The sequence below is a fragment of the Neophocaena asiaeorientalis genome, unplaced genomic scaffold (assembly GCF_003031525.2).
Source record: "Neophocaena asiaeorientalis asiaeorientalis breed wild unplaced genomic scaffold, Neophocaena_asiaeorientalis_V1.1 scaffold92, whole genome shotgun sequence".
NCBI classification, from domain to species: domain Eukaryota; kingdom Metazoa; phylum Chordata; class Mammalia; order Artiodactyla; family Phocoenidae; genus Neophocaena; species Neophocaena asiaeorientalis.
The window spans coordinates 6887980-6915206 of NW_020174057.1; the positions used below are offsets into that span (position 1 = coordinate 6887980).

Here is a 27227-nt window from a genome sequence, read left to right on the forward strand (position 1 = left end):
ATCTTTGCTCCAGAGCTTCTTTCTACCTTACTTTTTCTATGTCCCTCTTTGAAATGCTAAAACTAATAGAAGTTTTCTATATAATTTCTGTATAACTTTGTTTTAGAATGTCTCTTTCTGTTTTACATTATAAATTAAACTGTCGTAGAGAAACAAGATGATACTAGCCTCTAAACCTTTTTTTCTTACAGCCACCAGAGAAAGAGGGTGGATTACCACGTCATGTTGGTAATAAAACTGAATGTGCCTTGTTGGGACTTCTTTTGGATTTAAAACGGGATTATCAGGATGTTAGAAATGAAATACCAGAAGAAGCACTGTACAAAGTCTACACCTTCAATTCTGTTAGAAAGTCCATGAGTACTGTCCTGAAAAATTCAGATGGAAGTTATCGAATATTCAGCAAGGGTGCCTCCGAGATAATTCTGAAAAAGTAAGAGGAAAATGCTTAGATGAATAATTGCTAACTATAGTTGCTTTATGAAATATCTACTATGTTAATATTGTTGCTATTTTCTTTTTGTGAATATCAGGCATTTGCTAGGACCTTGGAGTTTTTTTTAGTATATTTTAATGGTATTACTCTTTTGCCCAGGGTGTTCTGTCATTTTCATACTCCAGCTTCTTTTATTTCTTAGTATTTTGCTACAGGGAAAATAAGCCCATTACATTCAATCTGGTAGGTTTAATGAAGTGAACATTGATATTTGTTCTTAAACGTGTTGACTCCATTGTTACGTAGGATCATGAAAAATAAAAGCCTTCTGGGAAGAAAAACTGCAGTTTATGTCTTCAACACTGCATTGTAGATAGTGATGAATGAATTATATATTCGTTTTTAGAACAGCAAAGCATTAAAACTAGATCTTGAGAATCCTTTTATATCAGAGTGAGGTTTTATCATATTTATGCTGCTGCAGCGTCGTATTTAAATATCTGCTGTCATTTTGAATGGTAATCTTTTCTTTTGTACTGTCCTTATACACACCAGTCGCCTCAATTTTGACATCACATGTTTATGTATAATTTCCCTAATGCTTATTTTTTATTACAGGTGTTGAAATTATTTTGATTTTTTTTTTTTTTAATTCCAGTAGAGAAGCAGAAAACTTTTTTTTTAATTAAGAGCATTTTTGGAAAATTAGAACTCACTTGAAATTGCAATATTTAAAATATTTCCAATTTTAATTAGCTTATATGTGGATTATAATCCAGTGTTATCTTAATGAACACTTGTCAGATTATAATCTAACAGGTTTAAGAGAAAATACATATAAATGAAAATGCAGAATATGACAGATGTACACAAAGTTTTAAGACGAGAGGTCATACTATGAAGGGTGTAGCATTTAAGATAGGTTTCAGTATGAAGTAAGATCAAGTTGAAGGAAGCCACATTGGAGGGAAGGAAGTGGGAGTATGCAGACCATATTGGGGGAATAGCTAATAGTCACACAGTGCAGCTGAGTGGTGATGGGCTTTTGTGGCACCCAGGACATCTTTCTTCCCTTTACATATGCTTGGTTATCTGATTTCTGTGAAATGTTAGAAATTTTGCATCGTGGCTTGCTGGGAAGCAGGTAGATGGTATGGGGGAGATTTTTCAATCAAAACCAAATCAGGCTTTGGCTCTTCTGCAACTAAGTAGTTTTGGGATGCTGGGAAGATTCTTCCTTTGGCTTCCATTTTCCTTCACTGAAAAAGAGGATGATGACCACCAATTCTAAGACACTGAGGTAAAATAATGCCTGTAAAACATCCAGCATGGAGTATATTAAGTATACAATAACTCTTTCCACTCTTTTTGTTGTGGAGTCTCTTAAATGTTAGCCTGAGCAGTTACAACGGTTAAGTAGGCCAGATAATGCAGCTGAAGAATTTTTTTCATCAGGTAGCAGAATGAGCATAGCTGTGGGACTGAGGATAATTCTTGCATCAGGGAATTAGGTGGGTTGGGGTTGTGGGGAAGGATGGACTGGAGACCAATATCATTTAAAAGCCTATCACAGTAGCTCTGGCTTGAAGTTAAGAGCCAGAAGAAGGCAGTAGAGTAGCAGGGGGAAATAGAAAGGAGAGGAAACATTCGGAAGACTGTTCAGAGGACAAATACATAGGACTTAGGAGCTAATACTATATAAATGATGAGGAGAAAGGAAGTATTCAGGTGAGAGTTTAGACTTAACATTGAAATTATTGGGAGTAATGTTGATGTCTGTTCAATGGGCAGTGAGGAGACAGCCTTTAGTCTTGTATGCAGTAAATTTAAGGTACGGTACAACATCTGAGTAGACTGTCAGAGTGGAAAGCTTTGGAAAACGATCAAAACAGAAGATGGGGATTTGGGAATCACCTGCCTAGAAGCAGGAGGCAGTGGCATCACCAAGGGAGAGGAACATAAAGAGGCAATGTGAAAAAATAAGCTTTAAATAGGGAAGTATACAGTGTAACTTTTATTTACTACACAGTTAAAGAGTGGTAGTTAGTTTCACTGAAATTAAAACTATTTTGGCTTTATCTCTCTCATTCTAATAGAGTGCTTATTTTAACAGTAAGTTATTTTTTTTCTTTCATGGTTAAAGCAATATAGGTGATGAAACAGCATCTCAGGTAAGGGTTGATTGAACGTGGCTTTTTACTTTAAAAGAAGGAAGTATCTGGAAATTTTGTGTTAATTAAAGTTAATGTCTAATTCTGCACCAAAATGGACAGGCATATAGTTTATTCTTCTCTGCCACTAGGGTTTTTTGTGAAAATTTAGAAGCCCTGCATTTCCAAAAGAGAAGTGTCTAAAGTAACTTGAATGGAGAATGATCAAGTGAGAACCATAAAAAGAGAACTGTGTTTTGTAAAGGGGAGGGTGAAAAGTGAATATGATTTAAGTCTGTAAAAACACAACATATGTAATTCTCTGAATTCCAGATAATCAGATTCCATGATTCTAGCCCTTCCAGTTCACTTAAATGGCATTAACCATTATTTTTGTTAATTATTGATGTTTGGATTCAACGTTTCCTTATAGGTGTTTCAAAATCTTGAGTGCTAATGGTGAGGCAAAAGTATTCAGACCAAGGGACCGTGATGATATTGTAAAAACTGTGATTGAACCGATGGCATCAGAAGGCTTGAGAACCATATGTCTTGCATTCAGAGATTTCCCAGCAGGAGAACCAGAACCAGAATGGGATAATGAAAATGATATTGTCACCGGCCTTACATGCATTGCTGTTGTGGGGATTGAAGATCCTGTGAGACCTGAGGTGGTGAAACATTCTGTGTTCTGCATGTGCAGAAGGCACTAACTGTAACCAGTTTTCTAGTAAACTTCTTAGTGTTTGTGATTTTATTTCTCTCCTTTGTGAATCCAAGATAAGTGAAATGATAGTGCTTGTGATGCATGTGCTACCTGTTTATGGTTTTTAATTAGGTAACTTCTCTTTGGGATCCTGTATGTTTGTAGCATAACCAGTGCCTTGAACTGGGTAGGTTTTTTCAATTGATATTTATATTAAATTACATAGTAAATGCCATTAAGTTATTTGTTTTCATGGTCTGTAGTCCAGCACTGTCCAATAGGACTTTCTGCAACCATAGAATTGTTCTGTGTTGTTCCATCTCATAGCTGCTAGCCACATGTGACTACTGAGATTTTGAGGTGCAGCTAGTGCAACTGAAAAACTGAATTAAAAAATATTTTTTTCAATTTATATTTAAACATCTTGCTACCATACTGGACAGTTTGCAGCTCTAGACTTTGCTTTTCTTCTTTAAATCTTTTTTTTTTTTTTTAAGTTTATTGAGCAACTGCTGTGTACCAGCAACTATGCTAAGATACTGGAGACATAAAGATTTTTGAGATCTGGTTCCTGGCCTCAAAGAAGTCACTGTCCTGGGCAGGGATGGACAAACACATAATTATAACCAGGATGTTAGTACATAGTTAGATACATATGCAGAGCATGTTATATGAGCACAGAACATGAGCCCCCAACCTTCTAAAGTAATTATATCTTTGTATTGCATTCTTACTGTGTGCCACATATTATGCCAAGTGCTTTACATGTATTATTTCATTTAATAGTCACCTCTGAGTTATAAGTATTATTACTTATTTGAAAGTTAAAAAAAAATTGAGATGTATAGACGTTACCTCTAGACATTAGAGCTAGTGTGTTCAAACCTAGCTCTGTATAAAATATATGCGATTAAAAGACCACACTGTGTTATGTTAACCATGAGAGGGGTCAAGTAAGACTTCCTAGAGGTTAATTACCTGATGTGAGTCTCAAAGGAGGAAGAGGTATTGGCTAGACGAAGAGAGAGAGTGAGCGGTAAGCACCTTGTGAGCAAAGAAGCAATATGAATAAAAGCACAAAGGCAAAAACAGCTTTTGTTCAGTGGCTATCATCAACTAATTGATTCAACATCCAGTGTGTAGTGCCAGGCACTCTTCTAGGAACTGGAAATACTGCACTAAACAAAATAATTATGAAACTTATACTCTAGAGAGGTAACACAACAGATAAACATTTAAAGTGATAAGTACATAGGCAGTATGCCAAGTGAAGACACATCCTGTGAGGAATAAGACTTGGTCCCTGCCCTCATAGGCCTTATATTCTAATTGGCGTGGGGTAGCAGGGGAGCATCAGATATGACTATTCCAAGTGTGATAAGGGCTATAAAGGATATGCACAGGGTGGTAAAATAAAGATAACAGAGACCACATTAAGGATCTCTGAAGATATAACATTTGAGTTGAGTTCTGATGGCTAAAAGTGAGCCAGCCATGTAAATAGCTGCAAGAACAGTATTCCAGAAAAATGGCACAAAAAATACAGGATCCTTGAGGCGAGAAAGTATTTAGATTTTCAAAGGTGGAAAGGAGGCCAGCGTGGCTGTAAGTTTGGACAAGAAGAAGCAGACGAGATTACCTCTGGCCTTACTAGGCAATAAGGGCTCTGAATTTTATTCTGAAATTCACTGGGAAGTCGTTGAAGAAATTCAGGCTGGGAAGTGACATGATGCATGTTGTTAAAATAGTATTTGGGGTACTATGTAAGAAATGAATTAAAAAGAGGAGTAGAAGCAGGGAACCCAATGAGATTATTGCAGTGATCCCAGGCAAGAGATGACCATGGCTTAGAACTACAGTTGTGGCAGGGAAGATGGAAAGAAAGGTATGATTTTAAAGTAAATAGAGGTAGAACCAATAGGAATGAATATGTTGGGTTTGGATATACTCCTTTTAACATTGTTGCAATCTCTGAAACATCCAATTATATGTCAGGCAGGCACTTGAACCTAGAAGCCTGAAAGTGAAGTAGACTGGAGAATTCACATATGAGGCTAAAGGAGATCTCTTGAGGAAAGTGTGTAGCTAGAGCAGTAAGCATAGGACTGAGATATCTCTACAATTAGATCTCTTCTGGAGGAGTGGGGAATCAGTCTCCAACTTGAATAACTGAGTGGCTGGTAGATGGTATTACCAATGTAATAAGAGAGTCAGATGAAGCTGCCTATTTAGAGATCAAGTTTGGGATTCTGGGGTTTCAAATGCTTATGAAACGTCCAGGTGGATCATGTTTGCCAACCTTTGGTCAAAGGAAAACCATTCGAAGTTTTATACATTGATTTATGGCTTAAGTCTTATCTAAATACTAAATCAGGATGTTTTCAACTTTTGTCCTTTGGAAAATGTATTGCTCATTTTGTGTTCTTAGCACTGAGGTTGATGGACAGTTTTATCTTTTTTAAAACATGTAAGTGGCAATTAATTTCTTCAGTATCACAAAATGAGATGCGTGCTTTCATACTAAAATGAGACAATCTAATAGGACGTAGCTTTGCCAAGTGGGTCTTCTGGATTGTACAGTTCTGATGTAGAGAATCTTGATTAATTAGATATCTAGAATAAATCCAGCTTTATTGCATATGCATAGATAGTTAAACAAGATGCTTGGCTTCTCTTCAGTTTATCTGTAAAAGTGGAGGTAGTTTGTAAATTTTAAGTGGAAGTATTTGGTGGTTAGTGGACTATTAATAAATTTAGTTTACTTTCTTAAATATTATTTGCCACATAGCTTTAACCAAGACCAGTTTCTGCCTCTTAGTCATTGTTTCCTATTCCAAATGATCTCAGGGTACCACCCAGTGAGTGCTAAGATGGACAAATCTGGGTTACTTTCTATCTCAAATGAGAAGTGAGAAATACATTTATACAGCAGACCAGCGTTTTCAAAATCAAATATTGATTTTTTTAAACAATAGAGGGATGTATAATATGAAAGCACAGTTCTGTCTACGCAGGCCATGAAAGCTCCCAGAGATGTTACATTTACACGGTTTACAATAGAAGTCACAACAGCGTATAGGCCAAAGTTAGCCTTCAATTTATCTGTGGACTGTGTGTGTGTGTGTGTGTGTGTGTGTGTGTGTGTGTGTGTAAAACATCAGGTTTGAGAGAGTACACACAAATCTGGGTTTCTGCTTTCTCTTGAAATGATAGATTCTATCAACATTTCCACTGTGATAAAAAAAAAAACAGACTAGAGCTGAGTGCTCTTCTATTAGGATTGTCTTGGATTTGTCACTTTCAGTGTTTTTCCCTCATTTCTGTTACCTGCATGGCCCTGTGGGTATTTGCATTTGCAACCTCTGTTCTAGTAGGACCGACATGGATTTTCTGGTTAGAGAAGAACAGGAAAGGATTTTCTAGGCAAAGAGAATTACAGAAGCAGAGGCACAAAAATAATATATTGATTATTCGTCTATCAAGCTGTGTATAGTAGAAAAAAAATTTAGATAAATCTAGGAAACTACTCTTTTTTTTTAAATTCTTTTGTGAAACACAACCATGATACTTAAAACTTATAACAATAATTCCTAAATATTCATTATTTTTAAAAATTTCCTAAATTGTGTCACAAATGTTTATTCAAATCGGGATCCAAAATCCACACATTAAATTTATTGCCATGACTCTCAAGTCTCTTTTAATCTAAAGGATCTATAGGTTTCCTTCCTTTTCCATTCTTGCAATTTCTCTGTCAAAGAACAAATTGTTTTTTTCTTTCAATTAGCAAGTAAACTATTGTTTCTTCGGAAATTATTTGTAGAAGGACGTGTGTCCTGGAGAGCATTCTACATTCTATAATAGATTTTGCCAATTGCATTGCTTCTATTTCCTGTGAACTGGTAGTTGGATCTAGAGTAGGGTTTCCAGATAAAATACAGGACACCAATTAAATTTGCATTTCACCTAAACAATGAATTTTTTTAAGCGTAAGGGTGCTCAATAGTGCAATATTTGGTCATCTTGTATTTTTTAATTGAAGTATAGTCAATTTACAATATTGTGTTAGTTTCAGGTGTACAACAAAGTGATTCAGTTATACATATATTTTTCTTTGTTTATTCTTTTCCATTATAGGTTATTACAAGATATTGAATATAGTTCCCTGTGCTATATAGTAAATCCTTGTTTTTTATCTACTAGGGAACTATTCTGAAGCTCAAGTGTGACACTCTGTTATACTGAGAACTTTGTGGTTTATAGTATAACAGTTGAGGAATCATATATTTTTGAGAAACTGTATTAAAAAAGAACTGTGTTGTCGGGTATATCAGATGTTTTAAAGGGGAAATGAACATAAACACAGGGATGCCAATTAAAAAAAGCTATTGCAGTAGCTCAGGCAACAAACATCGGAGACCAGGTACAGGGAAGGTTTGAGGTAGAATCGCAGGACTCACTGGCCCTTAAGGATGTATAGGGTAAGGAGATTGAAGATATCAGATAATCTTTAGGTTTCTCTTAGATATAAAACATCGTTTCCCTTTTAGACACCCAAATTCTGATGTCTACTTTTCTGATGGAACTAGGAATCCAGCTCTCACAATGAGCTGGGGAAAATATGTAGGTCTGAAAGTTATTAGCATGTACCTAGTAGCTGGAGGTTCCAGAATAGGTAAGATAACCCTTAAAAGATCAAGAATGGGGAAAAACAAGTGAGCCTTCCTTAACCCCAAAGAACACCAACATTTTACTCTGGTGTGGTCTGGGCAGTAAAACCAGAACGGTGGAAAGCCAACCAGGAAAGAATTGCCTAATGGTTGCTAGGGGGAAAAGGCACTTTAAAAAGCCTTTGGCAAATAAATAATGTAAGCAACTTAAGTCAGATGATAACTGAAAGTGAAGCCTGAACTAGGACTGTGGCAGTGGAAGGGGAAAGAAGAGATTATTGGGACTACTTCAAGAAATAATATCTTGAGATGTAATTAAAGTTGTCATTTGTGGGACTATAAGGCAATGTATATTTGTTCAGTGGGATTTTTCCCCACCTTGCAAATACTAATTTTCTTTCATCATGTGAATTTTTTTCCACATTAACCAGGTGCCAGATGCAATAAAGAAATGTCAGAGGGCTGGAATTACTGTGAGGATGGTCACTGGTGATAATATTAATACTGCTCGGGCTATTGCTACCAAATGTGGTATTTTACATCCTGGGGAAGATTTCCTATGCCTAGAAGGTAAAGATTTCAACAGAAGAATACGAAATGAAAAAGGAGAGGTAAGCGTTTTTTATTGTTTAAGTTGATATGTTTTTAGTATATTAGGAATTTCTTGGACAGATACATCTTGAATATGCACTACATGTTAGGCATCGCACCTGGATCAGTGCAGCCCTCACCCCACGAAGCAAAACAGTAGCATTTTAGGAAATAAAGGGGACAAGTGATAAAGAAATTTGTCCTAAAGGGAGTGAGCGCTTCATGTTTTCAGTCTGGGCGCAAGAAGTACAACATGTGTAAGCGAGTAATGGGAGATGAGTTTGGAAAAGTTGCTATGGAACATATTTTAGGGGACCCCAAACCCTGCACTACTTAACGCTGAGGAGTTTCCATTTTCATAGGCAGTGGGGAGGTGGTTAGAATTTGATCTTGTAATGATATATATAACAGCGGTTCTGCATTAGAGTGACTAGAGAGCTTTTTAAAATGCTGATTACTAGGCCCCACCTCAGAGTGTCTTATAAGATAGGCCTTGGGTCTCGCTCAGCAATTTCTGTTTCTAACAAGTTCTCAGGAGTTGCTGATGCCGCTGGTCTGTCCACCACACTTCAAGAACCACTGATACAAATGCTAGGTCGCTAACTTGGAATTAGAAAACTAGGCTTGGGCACGTTTTAACTTTGACAAAAATTTATAGATTGAGCAAGAGCGGATAGACAAGATTTGGCCAAAGCTTCGAGTGCTTGCAAGGTCATCTCCTACTGACAAACATACACTGGTTAAAGGTGAGTAGATTTTACAATTACTCCGCAATTTCTTAATAGAGAAATGCGTTCTGCTTCCTAAAATAGTAATAGATGCTGAATATTAGATTGAATTGTGGATATCATCTTCTCCAATAAAATCTAAATACATTTCCTTTCGATACCTTAGGTGAATTATGTTTATCTTCAGTGATTAAAACAGGATATAACTCCTAATACAACAATTTCTCGAGTTGTTCCTTGCCCAACATCTCAGCAGTTTCCATTTCTCTGTGTTTAATTATTTATTTTTAACTTTTTCTTTTTTTTTTTTTTTTGCGGTACGCGGGCCTCTCACTGTTGTGGCCTCTCCCGTTGCGGAGCACAGGCTCCGGACGCGCAGGCTCAGCGGCCATGGCTCACGGGCCCAGCCGCTCCGCGGCATGTGGGATCTTCCCGGAACAGGGCACGAACCCGTGTCGCCTGCATCGGCAGGCGGACTCTCAACCACTGCGCCACCAGGGAAGCCCCTATTTTTAACTTAGAGTCTGTAAAACTGGCTAGCTAGCATATTCTGCAGAATCACTTTATTAATTAAACAGATTGTTTTTACAGCATAAATACTTACTTTTATTTCAGGTATAATTGACAGCACTGTCTCAGAACAACGCCAGGTTGTAGCTGTAACTGGTGATGGTACAAATGATGGCCCAGCATTAAAGAAAGCTGATGTTGGATTTGCAATGGTAGGAACTTAACATAATTCAAATATTCAGATGTAATTTACTGGCTGGGTTTTGTTTGTTTGGTTTGTTTGTTTGTTACTAAATTAGTGTTGATTTTAAACACTGTCCCTCAAGAGTAGCTTGAGGGATAATATGTAAGCCTAAATTGGTTTATAAGTCTAATTAGTTTATATAATACCTTTATTTGATGCTGGAAGATGATGTGATGTCTTTTAACAGTTATAATAATATCATACATTTACCTTGTACTCTGTAAAATATATAAATGTCTGTCATCTCATCTAAACCTTACAGCAGTCCTCTTAAATAGGAGACAGGCTTAGAACAGTTATGTGTATTTAAATTAAGAATATGATTAAGAATCTTCCACTCAACTGAAAATGTCTTAAGAGTAACTTTTAATAGTAATCATTTCATGTATAATAGATGTAATCTCTTTTTTTTTTGTAATCTTTTTTGATTGAAAAAAAGATCTGTACCCCACCCAAGTTCTCAATTTATATTTGATTATTAAAAGTGCTAGGAAATTTTAGCATGCGTTATTATTTTCTTTATACTGTAGCCATAATACTGATGAAGTGTTTACTATAAAATAGATATCATAAAATACATATGCTACATAAATGTTTAATAATTGAAATTAGATTGTTTTATCTTTGAATCCAGTCCTTCTCATTTTTCAGTGTTGGAATGAATCTTTGTACTTTCAGTGCCATAGAAAATTTAAGTATTTTATTTAATTTGATTTATTTCATTTTTGGAAAATACAGGTTCATAATCACAGTTCTCAAATCCAAAAATCTGAAAACTGACATTTTTTTTCCTAAATTTACAGCAGAATCATTTGATTGCAAAAAATATTCTGAATGATATGAGGATGTTATTTGTCCCACTTAATATGAACATTCATAGTCATTGTAGAGATATTAATGTGTTTTTATGGGATGGTAACCCTATCTGGGAGAATTTGTGATAGAAGGTATGTGCCGCATTATCTTTCTAAAGCATGAGAGACTTTGAATTCTCAAACACAGTGTGCCCCCAAGTGTTTCCGAAAGGAGAATATTTATGTGTACCAATGTTTATTTGTATAATTTGTCCCCCTGGTATTTTGCTGCTAAAATAGGGGTTTAGCAGAAGCACCACCATGGTAGCTGCCTTTTAACAGGAGTGAGGGAGATGGAAGAAGGAAGTGATATGGGTAAAGTACCCTCAACCAATAGCTGTGAACCCAAAGATTCCCACCCTGCCCTATCCCAAACTTATTATGGTAAGCAGTGCATTGGTGTGAACTTCTGAAGAGCTGGGAGAAGAAGCTGAAGGGATAAGGAATATTTAAGGGCTTTTCCTTTGGCTGTAAGCAAAACAGGATCATTCATTTTAGAAACACGGGATCACTCATTGCTGCTCTTGAGCATTTGGCAGGATTCTTACTTCTACTTTCATCTGGACAGCTGACCAGGAAGGTATTTATATACAATGCATTTTAATATTAAAAAAACAAAAACTTTCTTCCTAAAACTTAGGTGTTTAAGGCAGATACTAAGGGCTTTAAATAAATGCAGGTAAATATAGTAATTCAAACAAAAACACAGTACAGCAGCTGCTCTGTTTGATTTTTAAGCCTTGAAAGTTTTAGGTGCATTTTACCACTTTTTTTTTTTTTTAAAGGTAGCATGTCAAAAATAATCTAAATTTATTTTAAATGCACAGAGAAAAACTAAGTGCATAGTGGCTTGGACTTGAAAGCACTCTTGCTCAAGCTTGAATTTACTTTGTATATTTGTTCAGTTCTTCAATTTCATATTTTAAAACTGAAAGACGAAATTATTTGTCTTGGGCTTTTATTAGATACCCACAAAAAATTGCGTGTGTGTGTGTGAGATGAAGTGTCTCTTTTTTTTAAATTTATTATTTACTTTATTTTTGTCTGTGTTGGGTCCTCGTTGCTGTGCACGGGTTTCTCTAGTTGCAGCGAGCGGGGAGTTACTCTTTGATGTGGTGCGCGTGCTTCTCACTGCGGTGGCTTCTCTTGTTGCGGGGCACGGCCTCTAGGTGCGTGGGCTTCAATAGTTGTGGCTCACAAGCTCAGTAGTTGTGGCTCGCGGGCTCTAGAGCACAGGCTCAGAAGTTGTGGCGCATGGGCTTAGTTGCTCTGCAGCATGTGGGATCTTCCCGGACCAGGGCTCGAACCCGTGTCCCCTGCATTGGCAGGCGGATTCTTAACCACTGTGCCACTAGAGAAGGCTGAGAAATTGCTATTGATTCGTTCTTTTTAAACCTGTCTCTTATTTTTCAGGCAGAAATAGCATTTTAAAACACTGTATTCTCTGTCTCTCTCTTTATATATATAGGTGTGTGTATGTATGTATACACACATACGCACTTACATTTAGTAAATTCAACATTAAGATAAAATGTACAACAATAAAGGGACTCTAATGTGAGTACATTGCAAAGAGGTCTGGCATTTCCCCATGTTTAGCCACTCCTTTCAGAATTCCTTTAGATAGCAAGCTTCCATGCTGTGTTTAAAATATGATTACATTATTTTTTAAATTATATTGCATTATTCTTACCAAAATTCAGTTAACCACACATGTACAGATATTTCTGTCATCATAGACTGAATGTCATGATGTATTTCTATAACCAAATATGCATCTGTGGTAGTAAAATCTTCGCTAAGGTAATTAAAATATCTTCATTTAATTTAAAGTGTTTTTAGACTTTGGGTTAATAATAATTTGTTTCTCCTCCAAACCTTAAGAAGCTGTTTTCAATATTCTGGTCCAGAAACATTACAGGTGAGTAGTTGCTGCCTCCTAAAGGTTCAGCACACAAGGAAGTAAATCATTGAAGCACAGTGGCAGCCAGTGAAGAACTAAACACTGCACAGGGAGTGCCTCAAGGAAGAAGTCCTTGACTCTGCCTGTAGAGACTGGGGAACGTTTTCTGAAAGAGGTGCCATTTGAATGGAGAGAGGGAGAAAAGTACTGCTAAGAGACCCTCTGAGAATTACACGTAGTTTAACTTCACTAGAAGAGGGTGTGGTGGTGGTGGGTACTGGAATGTGACGATCAGAAGGGCCTTGAATATGAAGGTGAGGAATTTGTTCTTGTATCCTGTAGATCAGCACTTCCCAAGCAGGCTCCTGATGCAGTAAAACAAATTTGGAGACTCACAATGCATGCTAGCATACAGCTCTAAGAAGCTTATAAAAAGCTGTTTTAATGTTTTTTGATGGAGAGTTGCCCAAACTTGTTTCACTATGAAGCTAGTTTTTATTTGGACACAATTAACATCTTTTTTATTTATTTATTTTGTGGTACGCGGGCCTCTCACCGTTATGGCCTCTCCCGCCACGGAACACAGGTTCCGGACACGCAGGCCCGGCAGCCATGGCTAACGGGCCTAGACGCTCTGCGGCATGTGGGATCCTCCCGGACCGGGGCACGAACCCGGGTCCCCTGCATCGACAGGCGAACATCTTAAAGTAGCTTTTTAAATTTTGAAAGATTTTGAACAAGGGAGTGTGAGATTTGCATTTGCAAAAGATGGAGGATGATTGGAGGCAAGGGAACCTGTTGGGTTTAGATGTATTAAATATGTTGCACATTAAAAAAATATACAGGGAATTCCCTGGTATTCCCTGGCAGTCCAGTGGTTAGGACTCTGCGCTTTCACTGCCGAGGGCTCGGGTTCAGTCCCTGGTCGGGGAACTAAGATGCCACAAGTGGTGGCGCAGTGCAGCTGGAAAAAGGAAAAAAAAAAAAAAAGTAAACAGATTAGGAGTTAGAGACTAAAATTTTAAATTAAGATTACTCCTTCATGGAGTATTTTGAGAAAAGCTTGTTTTGGACTTTGTGTTTATCAAAACAATATTGCATAGCATTTAAGAAGTCAAACAGTTCTACAAGACTTAATAACTATGTCCCCTACCACATATCATTTCTTCCAGCTAGTTTTTGACTAAAGGAAACCAACTGTTTGTTTTCCTTAGTTTTTTGCCTCCATGTATCTAAATGGCATGATTACAAGGGTCTTTAAATTTTTTTATATTTTTTAATTTTTTTATTGGAGTATAGTTGCTTTACAATGTTGTGTTAGTTTCTACTGTACAGCAAAGTGAATCAGCTATATGTATACATATATCCACTCTTTTTTGGATTTCCTTCCCATCTAGGTCACCACAGAGCACTGAGTAGAGTTCCCTGTGCTATACAGTAGGTTCTCACTAGTTATCTATTTTATACATAGTATCAATAGTGTATATATGTCAATCCCCATCTCCCAATTCATAGTTTTTTTAATTTTTTTAATGTAAAGCATTTGTTAATGACTCTTCATTAAGGAAGATAAGGATTTAGCACTTTCACAGGCACACAGACAACTGTATGCATTCACACACACTACCTATCCTGTTATTCTTCGATCAGAGTTAGAGGTCAGTCAATATACCATCCTTATTGTGATTAGAAATGCTGTTCCAAGCTGAGCCATGTGGTCTGTTATAATTACTTTTACTTCCTTGCACAACTTTTTGTATTCCCTATACATTTTCTTTTTCAATTCACTTTTTAATCTTTAAATTATTTATCTATTTATTTTCGTAGTTTTTAATGTACTTAATACTAATTCATCACCAAATTCTCCTTTCATTATGTCAGAGACATCAGGCACTTTTACCAGTTTTGCCTTCTTAGAGATACCTCTCCCAGATCTTCTGATGTGCTTCAATCTGGACTGTCTGCTAAGCCTGCTACACAGCTGTCTCTTCTTTCTCCATACCTAAGAATTTCCTTTTCCTCTCTCTTATGTTGGATTTTGAATTTCCTGAATTGCATGTCAATGTCTTTTTTGGTTTACTCTCTCATGTAGTAAAGCCATCTCCTCCAGTAGATCCCTGAGAAAAAGGCTTCATGAGAGTTAAACTTTTTCATAACTTTTATGACTGAAATCTCTATTCTCTCCTCAAAGAATCCTCCTTGATACTTAGTCTGACTTGGTATAAAAATCTAGCTTGACAATAATTTTCACTCAGAATTTTGAATTTGTACCTCCATTGTTATTACATACCATTTTGAATTTTGAACCTCCTTCTCCCCCCGCCCCCCCCACACACACTTTTTGGAGGTATATAAGTCTTTCCTTTGTTCTCAGTCCTCTGAAATGTGATGGTTTGTCTTAGGGCAACTTTTTACTATGAAAACTGATTTTCTTCAATTTTGTGACATTTTCTTATACTCATCTCATGTCTTCTCCAGTGTCTCTTCTTTGTGGAATAGTCCCCTCTGATTTTTGAACCTCTTGGACTTACCTTATTATCTTCTCTCTTTTTTCCTGTCTACCATACCTTTGTCATCTTGCAGTTGAGTATTTCCTCAACTTCTGTTGTTTTTTCATTTCTGTGATCATATATTTAATTTCCAAGAGTTGTTTTTGGATCTCTGAGTTCTTGTTCTTGTTTCATTGCTGACCTTTTGCCTTTCTAAGGATTTGATTTTTTTAATAAAAACCAGCTTTTATCTCTGTGTAGTGTTTGTGTCTCCATATGCCTTTTGGTTTAGTCTCTTTCAGGTTAGTGCTTTCTTCAGATGTCAAAGTGATTCTTGGTTGTCTCTGCATATTTTACCAGTAGAAAGCTGAAAAGCTGGAAAGTCTTAGGCCTCTAAGTGGGATTTATCGACCAGAAGCTTCCCAGTAAAGTGATCTGGCTTGGCCATTTCACTTCCTTAGGGTACCTTGAATTTTCAATATTTTTAGGTCTCTTCTCCTATGATGATCAGATTTTTGGGAAAGAATTTTCAGATGTGCTGCCTAGAGGGCAATCCTGAATACTGGTATTCTGGGAAACAAGTAGAAAAAAGAAGGGTAGTGGTCTCTACATTCATTAAACAGAGTTACTCTTAACCCCTTTTTTTCAATATAGCACCTCCTATACTCAGCAGCACTTGGTATCGTTCAGTCTAAACGTTCTCTGTTATACCCTCTCTAGTAAATTAGCAGGCAGTCTTCTGCCAGGTTAGAGGGTGTCAAACTTCCTGGTTGCATAGATGTGGGAAGGGACTCTGAGGCTCTAGCTGCCTTTTCTTTTAATTTTGTTATGAAAATATAACACACGTACAGAAAAGTGTCTATGTCATAAGTAAACAGTGAATGGATTATCACAAGTAAACAGACCTGTTCTATGCAAGGCAAGAAATAGAATATGACCTATGCCCCCAGATGCCTCAACCACACTCCCTTCTAATTACTGCCGTCTCTCTCTGCAGAGGTAACCAGTATTCTGAAGATTCCTTTTGTCTGTTTTTGAACTTTGTACATAAGAATCATATATCATGTATTATTCTGAGTCCATCTTCCTTTATTCATCATTTTTCATGTGCGATTCATCTGTGTTATTGTACATAGTTGTAGTTCACTCGTTTTTATCAATCCACAACTTATTAATCCATCCCATTCCACTGTTGAGGGACATTGTTATTCTTAGTTTGGGCCCTCTAAGTACTGCTTCAGCGTCTTTGGTAGACTTTAAGAATCCTCCTGTTCTTATTCACGCCTTCACCCCTACCTCCAGTGCTGCCTGGTGCTGCCTGGTGCTGCCAAATCCTGAGCCTCACATAGGAGAGTCCTGTAGTGCAGAAAGGCTGCTACTCTGCTCTCCTACTGTTGATTTAGGATTCAGCTTTCTGGGGTCTGCTGAGTTTCTTCCTACTTGGTTATCTGCTTTCCAGCCTCTTAAGATGTTTTTGCAATGTCTCTTTTCCCACTAACTTTTTGACTTTGTGAGTTTTTATTTTTTAATTAAAAAAAAAAACTTTTAGTGTGACTTTTGGAAGGAACTTGGATAGTGCCTGTGTCCATTCCTCTTTTTGTTTTTTTAAACTCAGTTTGAACATTATTGTCAGTGCCTCGTTCATTATGTTTGATTTCTGCTGAGATAGAATGTCTTTCTGAGAGATAGTACAATATCTTAGACTAACTATATTACCCTCTTTTACGGTAAATTTAAGTCAGTAATTATTAAGTATAATGGTAAATTTTTGTTTATAAAATATATACTATCCTTTCAAATATTTAAAGGTTATATTTTAAACATTCAGTCTAATTCACAGAAATTTTCTTTAATAGGGTATCGCTGGAACTGACGTAGCTAAAGAAGCATCTGATATTATTCTCACAGACGACAACTTCACAAGCATTGTTAAAGCAGTTATGTGGGGCCGAAATGTCTATGATAGCATCTCAAAATTCCTTCAGTTCCAGCTTACTGTTAATGTAGTAGCAGTGATTGTTGCTTTCACGGGCGCCTGTATTACTCAAGTAGGTTGACAATTTATCCATTAAAACGTTTATTTTAGAGCAAAGATATGTATAACCTGCCTTTTTAAAGTACTTAAATATTTAAATAAGTTGAAGCTTAGTACTTTAGGTTAATTAATATAAAAATGTTATCCTGTTCTGTTAAGTTTTTAAATAGAAACGGCTTCCTGAGAATTGCAGAGTCCTTGAATAGTTGTAAATGTCTATTAAGAAACCTGTCTTTTCTAGGATTCACCGCTTAAGGCTGTGCAGATGCTGTGGGTAAATCTCATAATGGATACTCTCGCTTCCCTGGCTCTGGCAACTGAACCCCCCACTGAGTCTCTCCTGCTTCGGAAACCTTATGGTAGAAATAAGCCTCTCATCTCACGCACAATGATGAAGAATATTTTGGGTCATGCATTCTATCAGCTTGTAGTAGTCTTTACACTCTTGTTTGCTGGTAAGAATTTAATGCCTGATAAAGTTTCAGTTGTTTCTGTTCCAAGCTAATATCCCAGATGGTTTTAATGTTACAGATTTTTCAAGAACATAAGTTATTTTCTTTCTGACTCTGCATTTATCTTTAATTTCTTCTGTTTATCAGTGGATCCTTAGTACATTTTGAGAGGCAGTGTGATAGATTGGGGCAGTAGGGGGAGTAAAAAGAGTCCTAATTTCTTGTCCTTGGCTTTACCACTAACTTAGATATGTGATCCTGAACATGTCACCGTAGTTTTGGGGGCTTCCGTTTCCTCCTGTATAAAATAAAAGAGGGTTGTACTGTATAATCCCAGGTCCCTTCCAGCTCTTTCTGTGCTGCCGTTTGTGAAAGCCAAGAAAGGTCTGACTAGGTTTTATTGCATACTTCCTTGAAATGTTAAATTATTTTGTATGATAATTACAAAATGGTAATTTCTCATTCTTTCAGGAGAAAAGTTTTTCGATATTGATAGTGGAAGAAATGCTCCTTTGCATGCTCCTCCATCGGAACATTATACTATTGTTTTTAATACCTTTGTACTGATGCAACTTTTCAACGAAATAAATGCTCGGAAAATTCATGGTGAAAGAAATGTGTTTGAAGGAATCTTTAATAATGCCATCTTCTGCACAATTGTTTTAGGCACATTTGTGGTACAGGTGGGTAATTGTAAAAGATAGTTTCAAATATGATTATTATGTGGAGATCTTAGGTGAACAGGTGGCTTGTTCCAGAAATTACTGACTGCAATGTGTGGGCCTTCTGTGTATTGCCTTGATGACATCAAAAGAACTCGAGTGAAAATTTGCCCCATCCTGAAATTCTACATGTGAATGAGTACATTAAACTAATACTACTTTAATTGCACTACTGGTTCTGTGGCTGTGATACTTCACACTCACTGTGATTCTGATTATTCTACATTGTTATTATGAAAACTGTTGTAATTTTTATATTATTCAAGGCCAGTCTTATAGTCAGCCACTTTTTAGTCCAGCTAGAGTGATCCCTTAATTGCTTCTAGCAATTAAGAGTCGTTGTATTTGTACAGTTGAGTTCATTATTAAAAAATAAAAGGTTTTGAGATACATATTTTAAAATCCATGTGATTCTGAATGGTCTCATCCAGACTTGGTATGTGCCAGTTTTCCATTTTGTAATATTGTCAGAACAAGGTAGAAGAGGAGTGGGAGAATGGGTGTGAGAAGTGGGGTTGAGATGAAATAGAAAGGACCGAATTTTCCCATTTTTATAAAGGTCATTCTAAGGACAAAAGTAAGCATCACTTTACATATGGTAAATTTTATATAATTATATACTGTACCTATGTTTTTATATCATCTTGGATTCTATGGTACTCCTCTGTGTCAATGGTTGTTAATAGCAGAATCTGGAATCAAAGCAGGTAAGTGAATGGTGCATGATCACACCAGGAGGTCAGTAAACACAGTAAGATTTAAACTTAAAAGGTGAGCTTTTAAGGATGATGCTAGTTTCAAAATGAAGATCTAAGAATTTTGAAGTTTATTCAGTCTATACCTTGTGTACTGTGGATACCAAAACCAAAACCCTAGACTTAATTATTTCTGTGCAGACTGTTTCTGTTTTAGCTTTCAGCTTCTATAAACTTTAGGGAAAGTGTTGCTTACTTGTTGTGTAGTTTCTGGAAGTATTTTATAAAAAAATCATTGTTCATGACACGCTAAAATTTTAGTTTTTACTTACTATTAAAGTTAGGTTTATTTTATCGGTTTTTAATATATGGGGATTGCAAAAATGTAACTGCCTGTCTCTCTATCAAGCAAGTCTGATAAAACTTAGTTCCTCGCATAGGTTGATATACCCAAAACAGTTGATGTAGGGTATCATTCTTCAATGCCTTCGTGCTACTCAAAGTGTGGTCTGTGGACCAGCTACTGGTCTGTTCATTACAAGTCCACAATGAGATAAGGAGCATGGGCCAGAGTATAAGTCAACAACTTCACTAAATAAATTTATTCTTGATTATTCCTCTAGATAATAATTGTGCAGTTTGGTGGAAAACCTTTCAGTTGTTCAGAACTTTCAATAGAACAGTGGCTATGGTCAATATTCCTAGGAATGGGAACGTTACTCTGGGGCCAGGTAAAAAAATCTCATCATTTTTTGTTCAAACCTACAGTGATTTTTTAAAAAAAATTTCTAGTGTGTATATTCTTTAATCAGTTCTATAACTTGATTCTAAGTAGTTTTCATTCTGTTTTTTAGAACAAGTTTTACAACTGTTACTAAGTTGATGCATTTATAACTGGTTAGAATGCTAATATCTATCTTTTGCTCTATGACCTACTTTTGCATTTTCAGATTTAATATTTTAATAAAAATATTATATACTTTAGACTTTTTATCATTTTGTTATGTAATTTAATAAAAATGTAGCATTGGAAAAATCTTGAGTTTCAGTTGATGTGAAGAATGTTTCTATAAAAATACTGGTATCTGGAAAAATAGGCCACAAAATGACATTTTAGATTATTTGGATCAAATGGCTTCAACAGTGTTTGTATAAAATACAATGCCTGAAAAATTAGATATCCTTAATCTTCACTATGGATAGCTGACTTGCAGATATATGTCATTTTTTTAAAGATAAGTGGTAACGGTGTGTGTGCTGTTCATTTTAAATCCATTACCATCACTATAAAACTGATAGAAAATCTGTACCAACATTTTCATAAATGAAAACCAGCCTATGTTATGGTGTGTAACTGGTGTGAGCTAATTTACTGTCATTTTGCAAGTCAGTCAGACTGAATATTCAGATTGTACTTAACCTTAACTCAGTCTTTATGTGCCTTTTATCTCACCTTTTTCTTAATTGTGTTTCTAGGTTCTGAGCTTTCTCTTCTTAATCATTATAAAGCCTCTTTCATTGAGATCTTCTTTTAAGCAGGATCCGTACTGGGCCCACAGTTTTTTTTTTTATTATTATTACCGTTCTAGTTACTTCATAATGTTCCCTCGCAGGCAAAACCGAACCCTACAACCTCCCCCCAAATCTGGCTAATTTCAGGAAGAGGAAATTCAGTACAGTGTACACGCCTAACAGGCATCAGTTACTGTCCTTGGTTGACGTCTATTGATTTTAAGTGTGCAATGGTAGAAAGCACTGATTTTGTTGGTCAGGAAAGCTAGGGTCTTAGTCACTCCATGAACTAGTCACTTCCAGTGTCTCTGAACCTGTTTCATCTCTAAAATGAGGTGGTTGGACTAGAAGTTCTCTGAGCAGTTCTGATTCTGACTGCATGCCTGTTTCTCCCAGCTTCCTTAAGGAATGGCTGTGAACACCTATAAGTTAATACATATTGGTGTATTGGTATTTTTTATTGTCTTCTCGGGCATCTGTTCTTGCTTCGTGTCATTCTCAATCAGTATTAATCCAATTTTAAATAGTTGTACTTTATGAAAATAAATACATTCAATAAACAAAAGCTATTTTCTAGCTCAGCCTTGAAGATTTTCTGAATTTTGGTATGTTTTTTCTCATTGAATTCTTAAAGCACTAATGAAATGTAAACTTCTTTTGCATCATATAAGATCACCTATTTTCATTTTATTTGAAATAAATATCATTAATATGAGTTTAAGGAAATACGTATATATCAAAGCATGGTTGTATAACTCACTGTCTTGAATGTCCTAAATAAAATATGAAAATGTAATCAGGTTATTTCCATTCAGGAAAACTTTCTAGCCTTCAAACTTAAATCTTTTGTGTAGCTAAGAGAAGGATATTTTTTGTTCTGAGAAAGAAAGCCTCTGATGGACAGGATCTCATTGCTTCATTGGTAAAGATAGTTGGCTATCCTTGCAACTTTCCATACCTTTTTTGTATTAAAGTTGATCGGTTTAATTGTAGTTTGATATGATTTGTTTCTGAGTTCTTTCCCCTGTGTTGTAGCTTATTTCAACAATTCCAACTAGCCGTTTAAAATTCCTAAAAGAAGCTGGTCATGGAACACAAAAGGAAGAAATACCTGAGGAGGAGTTAGCAGAGGACGTGGAAGAGATTGATCACGCTGAGCGGGAGTTACGGCGTGGCCAGATCTTGTGGTTTAGAGGTCTGAACAGAATCCAAACGCAGGTATGGGTCTGGTGGAGAGGTAGGAGAGACGATGGGAACGGGACCCCAGGGCTTTCGGGCCTGGGGAGGAGGTTTGAATGTGCTCCTTTGCTTCCTTTCCAGCCTCCCCAACCCACAAAACTTATTCTTTTGAAAAATAGTACTGGTGCCTGGAATGGGTGAAAGTTTTAACTGACCATGAAAGAATGTGTCTATATGCCCCTAAGCTCCTTTTTTCCTAGCTTTTTTCCCCCACTTCATCTCCAAATGCTACTCTTGCCTATTTATCTGCTCTGTAAAAAGTGCCTTTTTCTTTACTTTTTATATGTTGATAGATGGAATGGTCCTTTCTCTTGTTCTCTCTCTCTCTTGCTGAGCAAGCTGTCACAATCTCTGATTCCTTGCAGATGGATGTAGTGAATGCTTTCCAGAGTGGAAGTTCCATTCAGGGGGCTCTAAGGCGGCAACCCTCCATCGCCAGCCAGCATCATGATGTAACAAATATTTCTACCCCTACACATGTAGTGTTTTCCTCTTCTACTGCTTCTACTACTGTGGGGTGTGAGTGTGTGTTCCTAAGTGCATGAAATTAACATTTCCTACTTCACACACCTAACGTTTCTCATTTTCTCCTTAATGTTTAAATTCATTGTTCAGGCTTTTCATAAAGCTTTCTTTTCGTAAAGTGGATTGAGACCTCAAAGTGTTGTCGTTGTGATTGTTTTATTTCTTAGAGGGTTAGATAACAGGTGGAACAATTGCAACCAAAGATCAGACATGAAATCTGTGAGCTTGTCTCTATGCTAACTCTGATAGTTAATATGGGGAATAAAATTGTAGCTTAGAATTTGTGAAACGACTATAAATTTTTGAGTATATGCCTTTAAACATGTTCCATACTGCATGATTCCCAAAAGCATGTGATTTGAAACTGATCTAACAGAACCAAGAAATTGCATTCTTAAAGCTAAAAATGAACTTAGGCATTCTGACTTGTATCTTGTTCGGTTTGTAAAGTAAGTTAGTACCCTGAAGAAAAGTTCTGAGCATATAGCCAGGTGTTTGCCTTCTTAGCTTGGACTTTGTGGCCTTGCTGTGAATTTTTAATTTATTTTGTTTTGTTTTGAGAGTGCATCCCTGTATAAGCTTCAAAGTTCTTTGGTATGTATGTGGGTTTTTTCATTTATATAATCAATTTAATTTAGAATTGCTTCCTAGATAAGAAAATGTTCTATTAAGTTTTCCAAAGAAGTAGGGAAAGTGCATTTCTTTTAATTTTTTTTCAGTTTTGTTTTTTTTTAAGTTTACTCATTTCTCACACCACTGCCCACCTCCCACCTCTTACAGCAACCAGTTTGTTTTTTGTATCTATGAGCTTGGTTTGGGTTTCACTTTTTTTTAGATTCCACATATAAGAGAGATCATACGGTATTTGTCTTTCTCTGTCTGACTTATTTCACTCAGGATAATAATGCCTTCAGGGTTCATCTGTGTTTTCACAAATATCAAGATTTCCTTTTTTATGGTTAAATAATGTTCCTCTGTGTGTGTGTGTGTGTGTGTGTGTGTGTGTACACCATATGTATCCATTCATTCATCAGTGGACACTTAGGTTGTTTCTGTTTCATTCTATCAGATGTGAGGTAATACCTCATTGTGGAGAGAGATCATACGGTATTTGTCTTTCTCTGTCTGACTTATTTCACTCAGGATAATAATGCCTTCAGGGTTCATCTGTGTTTTCACAAATATCAAGATTTCCTTTTTTATGGTTAAATAATGTTCCTCTGTGTGTGTGTGTGTGTGTGTGTGTGTGTGTACACCATATGTATCCATTCATTCATCAGTGGACACTTAGGTTGTTTCTGTTTCATTCTATCAGATGTGAGGTAATACCTCATTGTGGGTTTTGATTTGCCTTTCCCTGATGATTAGTGATATTGAGCATCTTCTCATATACCTATTGGCCATTTGTAGATAGTTTTTAGAGAAATGTCTGTTTGGATCTTTTGACCGTATTTTAATTGGATTGTTTGGTTTTCTTGCTATCAAGTTGTACAGGTTTTTTGTATATTTTGGATATTGGCCCTATATCAGATATATGATTTGCTAATATTTTCTCCCATTCTGTAGGTTGCCTTTTCATTTTGTTCATAGTTTTCTCTAATGTGTAGAAGCTTTTTAGTTTGATGTAATCTCATTTGTTTAATTTTGCTTTTCTTGCTTTTGGTGTCAGATTCAAAAAATCATCATCATCCTATGTCAAGGAGCTTACTTACCATCTGTGTTTTTTTTCTAGGAGTTTTATGGTTTCAGGTCTAACGTTAAAGTCTTTATAATCAATTCTGAGTTCATTTTTGTGTGGTGTGAGATAATAGTGGTACGGTTTCATTCTTTTGCACGTGGCTGTCCAATTTTCGTAACACCATCTATTGAAGAGACTGTCCCCATTGTATATTCTTGACTCCTTTATTGTCAATTAATTGACCATATGTGCATGGGTTTATTTCTAGGGTCTCTGTTCTGTTCCATTGATCTATATGTCCATTTTTATGCAAACTCATACCAGTACCATACAGTTTTAATTACTATATCTTTGTAATATAGTTGAAATCAGGGAGCCTCCAGCGTTGTTCTTATTTCTCAAGATTGCCTTGACTATTTGAGTCTTTTGTGGTTCCATACAAATTTTAGGATTGTTTGTTCTATTTCTGTGAAAAATGCCATTGGAATTTTGATAGGGATTTCATTGAATCTGTATTGCTTTGGGTAATATGGGCATTTTAACAATATGAATTCTTCCAATCTGTGAACATGGAGTATCTTTTCATTTATATGTGTCATCTTTAGTTTCTTTCATTAATGTCTTGTAGTTTTCAATATACAGGTCTCTCACCTCCTTGTTAAATTTATTCTTAGATATTTTATTATTTTTTTGATACAGTTGCAAATGAGATTGTTTTCTTTTTTTTTAATTTATTTATTTTTGGCTGCACTGGGTCTTCGTTGCTGCGCATGGGCTTTTCTCTAGTTGCAGTGAGGGGGGGCTACTTTTCCTTGCGGTGCACTGGCTTCTCATTGCGGTGGCTTCTCGTTGCGGAGCTTGACCTCTAGGCGTGCGGGCTTCAGTTGTTGTGGCACGTGGGCTCAGTAGTTGTGGCTCGTGGGCTCTAGAGCGCAGGCTCAGTAGTTGTGGCACACGGGCTTAGTTGCTCCTCAGCATGTGGCATCTTCCCAGCCCAGGGCTTGAACCTGTGTCCCCTGCACTGGCAGGCGGATTCTTAACTACTGTGCCACCAGGGAAGTCTGGGATCGTTTTCTTAATTTCCCTTTCAAGTAGGTTATTAGTGTAAAGAAATATAACAGATTTTTGCATATTGATTTTGTATCTTGCAACTTTACTGAATTCGTTTATTAGTTCTGACAGTTTTTTGATGGAGTGTTTAGGGTTTTCTATATATAATATCTGCAGACAGTGACAGGTTTATGTCTTCCTTTCCAATTTGGATGCCTTTTGTTTCTTTTTCTTGCCTAATTGCTCTAGTTAAGACTTCCAGTACTATGTTGAGTAAAAGTGACAAGAGTGAACATCCTTGTCTTGTTCCTGACCTTAGAGGAGAAGCTTTCAGCTTTTCGCTGTTAAGTATGATGTTAGCTCTGGGTTTGTCCCTTCATTATGTTGAGGTATGTTCCCTCTGTACCTGTTTTGTTAAGAGCTTTTATCATAAATGGATGTTGAATTTTATCAAGTGCTTTTCTGCATCTGTTGAAAGATGATCATGTGATTTATACTGATTAATTATTATAAGTCATAATTTTCATTAATTGACTAGAATGACAGATTTTCTTTCAGGTTTTTAGTAAATGACTTTTAGTAAAAGGTTTTTAGTAAACTCTCCAGAAGTCTTATAACCTATATCATTCTTACTCTGAATTAGTGTCTTGAGTCCATGGTGGATTCTTAGTATATTAGAGGCATTAAAGATACAAACCCACCCATTCCTCATGCCTACCCTTGAAGTCAGCTAAGATACCTGATTTGGCCAGAAACCTATCTTTTCCATTTGGTCTTTAGCCAATTAAGAACTAGAGGAACTTTGGGAAGCTGGGGAGAGGATGAATTGAGGGGAGAAAACAATGCTGTTTACGCAGAGCCTATCTGTTCACTCTTTGCTTAAGTAATTTTCATTTTTTATTTTTGACAGTGTTGCAAAACAGGCAGAACAGGAATTATCCCCATTTTATAGGTGTGAAAACTGACTTGGAGTTTAAATGACTTGTCCATGGCTAATAAGCAGAGGCAACATGATGTACAGCAAAGAGCAGACAAGTGCTGTAAAGACAAACTGACCCTGTAACATTTAGACAGGATGTTAAATTTACATACGTGGACAGATAGGAATCTTCCTTTTAGAAATTACTGTGGTACTACCTACCTGAATGAAATGGTGTATGCAAATTGCCTGGCCTTACTCCTGGGATGGCTGATGTCAGTTGCATGCCTTCCTCCTATGGATTTCACATTATTCCTGGCTTTAGAGGACATATTATCACTCATCCCTTCTTCTCCTACTATTAGTGTTCATTTAGCTGTATTTCATAAACAGTGGAAGGCCTACTATATGCCAAGGCTGCTAGAACCTCCAGATCTTGTCATCTAGTAAGGGAAGCAAACAAGGAGTTGGGGATTTCTACATGGTGATGAAACAGAGAATGTTATAACAGGGTCCTTAACCCACCCTGAGAAGTCAGGAAAAATTACCGAAAGGAAATGATTCCCAAGCTGACCTGACAGAATTTGTCGATTGGGGAAAGCAGACCTCAACTGACGTAGTTTGATACTAAAGGAGTAATGGAAAGTAAGGAGTTGATGGGGCTAGAATGGAAAGTAAACATCCGTTTATATCCCACAAGAAGGAGCCAAACTGAGACTTAATCCCTCCCCTCAAAACTTTAAATTTGAAAAATTTCAAACTGACAGACAAGTTGAAAGATTAATATATGAATAATCTTCACCTGGATTTACCACTTCCTAATATTTTATGATGTCTACTTTATATAATATTAATATATACTTTTTTTGAGCCATTTGAAAGTAAGTAGCAGATATCATAAATGCCATCTCTAAATACTTCACTATGTGCTCTCCTATATAATCATACTGTATAATCACATCCAAGAAATCTGTCTTTGATACCATTTTATCTAATATACAGTCCATATTCAGATTTCTCCAGTTGCCCCCAAAATGTCCTTTATAGCTTTTTTGATCCAGGATCGAAGGAAAGACATTCAATAACATGTGTTTATGACTCTTCAGTTTCCTTTAACCT

General features: G+C 36.4%; 1 protein-coding gene across 1 annotated transcript in view; it reads left to right on the forward strand.

The window, feature by feature from the left end:
* The window catches only part of ATP2B1 (ATPase plasma membrane Ca2+ transporting 1), a 135486-nt gene that overhangs the window by 100354 nt on the left and 7905 nt on the right, over positions 1 to 27227 (forward strand). Inside the window, exons 11-20 of the mRNA XM_024754423.1 lie at positions 192 to 433; positions 3020 to 3257; positions 8394 to 8573; positions 9212 to 9299; positions 9897 to 10003; positions 17138 to 17329; positions 17558 to 17771; positions 18240 to 18451; positions 19809 to 19916; positions 21733 to 21915. Of these exons, the coding sequence (XP_024610191.1) occupies positions 192 to 433; positions 3020 to 3257; positions 8394 to 8573; positions 9212 to 9299; positions 9897 to 10003; positions 17138 to 17329; positions 17558 to 17771; positions 18240 to 18451; positions 19809 to 19916; positions 21733 to 21915 (1764 nt within the window). The remainder of the gene's footprint in view (positions 1 to 191; positions 434 to 3019; positions 3258 to 8393; positions 8574 to 9211; positions 9300 to 9896; positions 10004 to 17137; positions 17330 to 17557; positions 17772 to 18239; positions 18452 to 19808; positions 19917 to 21732; positions 21916 to 27227) is intronic.